Source organism: Squalius cephalus (assembly GCF_949319135.1).
Source record: "Squalius cephalus genome assembly, chromosome: 17".
Lineage (NCBI taxonomy): Eukaryota > Metazoa > Chordata > Actinopteri > Cypriniformes > Leuciscidae > Squalius > Squalius cephalus.
Genome location: NC_137138.1, coordinates 2,755,133 through 2,763,087, shown reverse-complemented (window position 1 = coordinate 2,763,087; position 7,955 = coordinate 2,755,133). Strand labels below are relative to the sequence as shown.

Genomic DNA, 7,955 nt, shown 5'->3' with positions numbered 1-7,955 from the left:
GAAAAACAAACAGGTTCTGAGAAGGTTCGCAAGTTGAACCAACTTTGAACCAGCACCAGTTCTGAACCAGTTCTTTTTTGGTGGAAAGGGGGTAACTGTCATCAAAAACCTAAAGATACAAAACAAAATAAATGCTTTTATGACGTGTTTATACAAACCTGCCAAGTGTGAACACAGCCTTATAGTACTTAAAGAGCCCATGACAAACACACACACTCTCTCTCTCTCTCTCTCACCCGTTCTCGGAGGCGCTGACGAGGTATTGTTTGTCACTTCCAGCGCTGGCCTTGGACAGACAGGTGACGGAGGCCGTGTGTCCAAACAGCAGAGCGCGGGGATTGATCTAAACACACACACACACACACACTCATCAAATAACACTGAGCGTTTATTAGAGCTGCACGCTTATGATATTTTCTGAATAGACAACTAAACAAAATAACATGCCATTTACTCAAGGTTCTGACAAAATGTTAATTGCCACTATGTATTTAAAAAATATTTAATTAATTTGACTTTTTTTTGTTTAAAAAAAACAAAACAGTTTGAATGATGATTCAATGACTCACTCATATAGACTTCACTTGTGTAATTACTGGATGAATCAGTGTTTTTAAACGAATCTCTTGAATGAATTGTCATTCTTTTCTCTTCTCTTATACTCTATATCTATTTTTTAGACTAAACTGGGAAGAGTCACAGCACTTTGTCCTATCGTTAGTTTAACTGCTTCTATTGTTCTCATTTGTAAGTAGCTTTGGATAAAAGCGTCTGGTAAATGATTTCATGTAAATGTAAACAAATCAATGACTCGCTCATAAAGACTTCACTTGTTTCATTACTGGATGAATTAGTGTTTTGAACAAATGAAGTCCGAGCTTCTGTTTTCACCTTTACTTTCATTGTGTGGAAGAAAGAAAGTCAAACAGGTTTGGAACGACACGAGGGCGAGTAATCGATGTCAGAATGTCCCTTTTTGTGTGAACGATCCCTTTAATGGAAAAAAAAAAAAGACATGCGCGACCTCGCTGTGACCTCTCACCTCCAGCTCTGAGGTCATGTCCCAGATGCAGATCTGTCCATCATGGCAGCCGGTGATGATGGTGGCCAGATCGTCCATCACCAGCAGGCTGGAGATACAGTGAGTGGGAGCATTGCGGCCCCACAGAACTATGGGTAATACCAGACTGTTTCCTGACATGTTCTCTGCGATACTGAAAAGAGAGAGAGCAAAAGGAAACAGTGATTAGACACAGTCATTGTTGGAAATTCTCAAAACACAAAAAAGAGGAACTAGTAGAGAAAAAAGCCCAGGTGAAAACAAAAGGCCTGGTCATACTAAGAATAGCAGAAATTAAAATAATCAGAATAATCATTTTAATATATAACATCATGGTTTTATAATTAATATAATACAATAATTTTAACAATAAAACTTAATACGCAATAATTTAACAATATTTTCTTTACAACATTTTAAAAAGATATAGCAATTATATAAACACTTTCAGTTAATAAAAGTGAATAAAACTGTTGCCTGCGATCATTTAAAGCAGGATAATCCAGAATAGGCTTTATAGTCTATGAGTTCTTACAAAAATTACATACTTTTCAATAAATTATAGCAGGCAACAGTTTTATTCAGACATTTAATTAAGGACATAATTAAAAATAAATCGTATATTTTCTGTTAAATATCAAACTGAAAGAGATCATATAATTGCTATATCTTTTGTTGTAAAGAAAATCTAAAAATATATAAAATGTTGTAAAGAAAATATTGTTAAATTATTGCATGCAGGTTTTTTTTTATTTACATAGTTTTATTGTTGAAATAATTACATTTTAGTTTTTTTGTTTTTTTTACAATTCTTGCTTTTAGTTTACAGAATTTGAGCATGTCAAAGAAAACAATGGAAAAATGTTTCATTTATAATGGGTTTCTGATATTTATGATAAAATAACTTATTTATGACACTCATTGGATATGTTTGGCCTGGAGTAGCACACTAGCATACTCATACTGTACTATTCCTGCAGTAAACAGCATGTATATAATGTCAGAATACAAATACTATAGAGTAAATGACATATAAGGACAGAGAGCGTGTTTGTAAGTAGAGCAGACGAACAGATCATTAGAGTTTCACTGGGATTCAGTCACGATTGACAAACATCACAGATTAACCTCAAACTGACATTAAAATCAATATCCATCACTTAATACAACACACAGAAGTTGCCAAGTTCACATGAATGATGATGGGTTCAACAGACAGTAACATCTGACCTCTATGTGATATTAAAGTGGAGCACAATTGTAGATTGAACTGGTAATTAAAATCACACCAGAATAAAATCGAAGCAGAATTCAGACGGACACAGTGTGCTTGTTATGTAACGTACAGATAAACGGACATCAATGATGCTATTGAACACTTTTATAAGTGCTAGTCCAATAAAACAAGACAAAACAAGCTTTTAACATTCACCATGGCTGCTAATTTCCATTTGCATAATGGAAATTAAACCAAATGTATTCAGATATACATAACCGTAACCCAAGATCATGTGCATCAGCGATATTTAAAAGACAAGAAACTGTTTTATAAAACATTTCAGAATTAAATGACAGCATTGTTCAATGAACACAGATCACCTTCAATTAAATTCAATTGTTCTGTCCATATTGCAATAAATACAATGCAGATCATTCTCAACATTAACGAATTAAAACACACACACACGTATATAAAACTTGCTTTACCTGACATGTTTGGGTCTCCTTAAATTAAACCTGAGCCGACGAAACACGTGTTTAATTTTCACTACATGAACCAACTTCATCCTGAAACTATTCCTCTGCAGATTTAGAAAGAATGATGTGTTTTCCTGACGCCGCCGTCGCTCTGGGTCTGTCTGACACACTCACGACAGCACACGAATCAAACCAAACCCTCTCAAAGTAATCAATGAACGGCACAACACAACCAATGAATTCACAAGCTTTCTGATCCTTCTGAAAGTCAACAACACACACACAACATCACTAGACTCATGTGTTGTGATATCAGCCAAACATCCGCTGATGTTGAGATTATGGCCTATACTTTCAGGGAAATTTGAGTTCCATGCCATGCTAGCATGATGTAATGCTTTTTAACATATGACATGTCATACACCATCAAATAAAACCCTTAATAAAGGTAATAACCATAATAGTAAACAAAACAAACTGATGCTGAGAATGCAAATCCATAAAAAGTGACCATGTGCCAGAAAAAAATCTGATTGACGCATAAGTAACATTAATATCACGGGCAGCTATGTATACAATCACATCTAACATAAAAGTTTGTAAACATAAATATGTGTGTGTGTGTGTGTGTGTGTGTGTGTGTGTGTGATTATATATATGGGCTATATATATGTGTGTGTGTGTATATATTTTCACTACATATATATATATATATATATATATATATATATATATATATATATATATATGCTGTATACACACACACACACACACACACATATTCAGTCTGGGCCTACAGATCATTACTGTTTGGATCAAAGATGCACGGTGGGACTATCTGATGTTGGACTGACCAATGGCTGATTAGCAAACATGTTTCAAAACAATCATTACTGTTGGAAATTGCTTTTCTTTTAGTGGCACAGAAATGACACTCTTTTACTACAGTTTTACTATCATGTTCATGTCTGCCAACACACTGAGCATTAGCAGCGGATATTATTCATTCATTTGGACTGAAAATAACCTGTGTATATTTTGAGCTAGAAAAAAGTGTTAATAGTGTACATGACTATATTGTGTATGTATAGTGTGTTTGTAGATGTGATATACACGAATATGTGTGGCTATATGTTTGTGTATAGTGTTTGTGGACATACATATGGATTCTGTTCTCTTCATTATGTTCATTGTGCATATGACTGTACTGTAAATGATGTCAGTGTGTATGTTTGTGTAGAAATATCGTGTGTATATTGACCTCTGGCCCGTTCATCAGTGTGTTTATCATCATTATTATACGACAGCGCGTCACTATCAGTGTCCGGCTGTGTGACAGATTGAATGTCGGTGTGTGTTTTACTCACCGGAGTCGGTCTTTATCGTCTCATGTTCGTTATGTCGTTTATTTTATGAAAATATCGCAGCGACGCGCGTTGATTCCGCACCGGATCGCTGATCAGCTGACAGGAGCACGCTCGTGCGTGATTGCGTCACACGGTGACGTCACCGCCACGGCCTCCGCTGTGTCTGTTTGTTACACTAAATTGAGAAACGACTTTAGTCAACACATTTTACATATATTTAACAACTTATTGTAATACTGTAAACATTCTAATATGTTTAAATCAGAAATACATATCTAGTTGATTAGAGGTAAATATTCATAGCAAGATACATATTTTTGCAGATATTTTAAGGAAATACATTCAGTTTCATGCAGAGAAAACTGTTGTATATTTTGTGAAACATCCAAGTTACATCTGAAACAGTTTTGTGTCACAGGTAATCATTTATAAGATGAAGAATAAATGCGAAATATTAGATCAAATGATGACAGAATCACATTAATATGATTCATTTGTAATTAAAGAGATAATATGTTTAGATCCATTTAATCTGATCTTGTAGGTTTTTAGATTTACCGAGAGTAATTTTGACTGTTGAGTCAAAAGATCCTGCAGGAGGCGCAAGTACATCATTACAAAAATACCTTGGGGTCGATATTTGCAGATCAGGTTCAGAACATCTTCGTAAAAAAATTCAACCAAGGTTAGATAAACCCAAAGAAAATACTATGTTGCTGGCTGCAGACTTGTAAAACACAATCAAGACTTGTGAAAGGGCATAATAGTTCCTCTTTGATATCATTTGACCCTTTAACTCTTGTAACTTTGTGCTCACTGACCTCTTCTCTAACATGCTCCACTCCTCCTCTCTCTCTCGTTCTCTCTCTCTGTGCGGTCCGTCCACGCCTGGATCCGTGTGGAGAAGACAGGGTGGATCTTTATTCTTCAGTCTATATCAGTGGTTCTCAAACTTTTTAGAGTGGCGTACCCCCTGAGGCTTTTAACATACCCCCTCTCTGCACCTTTTTCAGTAAGGGACAATATTTGCCCCTCTAAATCGATTTTTAAATCGACCTTTACAAATACCTTTATAAAAGAAATAATGCTTTACATAATAATAATAAAAAAGTTCAATAGAGGAATATGCAGTGATGGTAAAATGAACAGATGCTTTGAAATATTAAATTAAACCCGCCAGTAGGTGGCGGAAAGTCACCGTCTTTATCAACAACAGGCCAATTTTTACATTTTTACAAATTTTTTTTTGCCAAACATTTCAGAGGATGAAAGGATAAAGCTTGACAATCCTTTAACCTTCTCTGAGGTTTCACAGGCTGTTCAGGAGTTGAGCCTCTGAAGTCACCTGGGTTGGATGGACTTTCAGTGGAATTTTACAAATCCTTTTGGAAACTAATGGGCCAAGATTTGTGTGACGTCCTTTTAGGATGCATTAATGGAGGGACTCTGCCTTTAAGTTGCCGGAGAGCAATGTTGACATTGATCCCCAAAAAAGGAGACCTTGGATGCCTAAAAAACTGCAGACCAGTTTCACTGTTATGTGTTGATTTTAAAATCTTGTCGAAAACATTGACTAACAGACTTAAACAACATATGGCAACCATAATCCATGTGGATCAAACTTTTTGCATCCCTAAACGGACAATTTTTGACAATTTATTCTTGGTGAGAGACATCATTACTGTTGCAAAAAGACACAAGTTGGACATTGGTTTACTTTCTTTGGACCAGGAGAAGGCTTTTGACCGAGTAGACCATTTAAGACTCTGGAAGCTTTTGGATTTGGTCCATACTTTGTATCTTGTATTAAGCTGCTGTACAGTGATATTTATAGTATGCTTAAGATTTTTCAGTGACCAGAGGCATAAGGCAAGGCTGTCCCCTATCAGGCCTTCTGTATGCGATGTCTCTAGAACCGCTTTTAAATATCCTGAGGAAACAGTTATGTGGTGTTTCTCTTCCTGGTTCCCCTGAAATTGCTCCCATTAAACTTACTGCTTATGCAGATGATGTAACGATAGTTATAAGAAATTCTGAGGATATTAACAGGTTAACTTTCAAAAAGCATCATCTGCTTGCATTAATTGGGAAAAACGTACATCTTTTTTTGCTGGATGATTGGCAAATTTTTGTACCTCCAAAATTGGCAAAACAGTGTAAATGGGGCAGGGATGGATTCGAAATGCTTGGAGTTTATTTCGGGAATGAACAATATGAAAAGAAGAATTGGGAGGGATTAGTTGATCGTGTTAATGACTTCACACTCAAAAAAATAACTCTTTGAATGAAAATAAAAAAATCATGGAAAGGATTTCCACATGATTAACTTGCTTTATTTCAACATTATGCAATTCTGTTATTCCAATTTAATGTACTTACGTTGGGTCAACTTAATTTAAGGTTGATTCAACTTATTTACTATGGTTGGGCATAGCTTAATTTAATAGTGTCAGCCCAACTAATTTGCAATGTTTTGGACCAACTAATTTACTTAATTTGCATTTAACTTAATTAAATATAGTTGAATCCAACTTATTTTACAGTAGTACAATTACACTAGTTAATAAAGTTGATCCAATCTATGCAATTTAAGTTAGCCTTACAAAAGTGCTTTATGCTGAAAGAAAGCCAATCACGTGGAAATCCTTTCCATGATTTAATTACATTAATTCAAAGAATAGCTTTTGAGTGTTCAACATTAATTAATTAATTCATTCATTCATTCATTCATTTTGTTCACTCAAATTAAAACCACTTTGCGAAAGATGTTTAATGCATGTATAGAATATACTGAGTGCCCACAGCCCTAAGCTAAACACAGTCGCCACTCTTCTGCATAACGGTAACCACAAAATTCAAAAACATTACAGAAAGTCCTCTAAGTTTCTAACATAACTGAATATTAAACACTAACAACATCTTTCCATTTACAGAAAAATACATAAAATAACACTTTAATCCCTAAATTTACCCTCCTAATGCATTCCCTTGCAAAGCATGATGGGAACTACAGATCCACTGCCCAGTTAGTTGTCAACAAAAATGATTCATGTAGTTTTCACACAAATTAATTAAGTAAACTTCAGTTTTAAATATATTAGGTTGACTGAACACAATTAAATTAAGTTGTGACAAAATATTAAACAATCGTGTTACTTTAGCTTATTTTAATTCATTAAATTTAACAAGAGGCAAAAATTATTCTTTTCTTTTTTTTTTTTTGAGTGCAGAGATGGAGATGGCTACTTTCGCAACTTTCTTTTAGAGGAAGATGCTTGGTCATTAATAACATAATAGCCTCAATGTTGTGGCATAAGTTTACTGTTCTAGACCCTCCAAAAGATTTGCTTAAAAGTGTTCAAAAAGCATTGGTTAATTTTTTCTGGGATGGATGTCATTGGCTTCCTCCAAGAGTATAGAGTCTGGAGTCAAAGATCTTGGCAATGAGGATGCAAACATTGTAGAAACTATTGTATAGTTCAAATGATGTGCCCTGGGTGTTTTTTTGGAAGATCTATACTTAAAGATATTGGTGGAATAAAGGTATTGACAAACAATTATTCCTAATGAAGAAAACTTTTGTCAAAAAGTTTTCTGATCTGTCTTTTAGGTTTTATGTCTCAGTGCTCAAATCATGGGACTTGTTTGAAATATCAAGAACTGTTGAGGAGCATTATGGTGTGGAAGAACCTATTTTTTTTAATCCTCTTATTGAGCTTCCATCAAATATATCTCAGTCTTTAATCAATAGATTTTTGAATACTGGTGTCACTATTGATTTGATTGATTTAAGTAGAGGCCAATGGAGAAGTTCACTGTCACTTGCTGAT

General features: G+C 34.8%; 1 protein-coding gene across 1 annotated transcript in view; it reads right to left on the bottom strand.

Moving 5' to 3' along the window:
* Positions 1-4,249, bottom strand: part of wdr7 (WD repeat domain 7) — a 111,964-nt gene extending 107,715 nt beyond the window's left edge. Inside the window, exons 1-3 of the mRNA XM_079847554.1 lie at positions 4,126-4,249; positions 1,043-1,214; positions 237-343 (exon numbers count right to left, since the gene is read on the bottom strand). Coding sequence (XP_079703680.1) covers positions 237-343; positions 1,043-1,201 — 266 coding nt within the window. The 5' untranslated portion in view covers positions 1,202-1,214; positions 4,126-4,249. The remainder of the gene's footprint in view (positions 1-236; positions 344-1,042; positions 1,215-4,125) is intronic.
* Between the last annotated feature and the right edge of the window lie 3,706 nt (positions 4,250-7,955).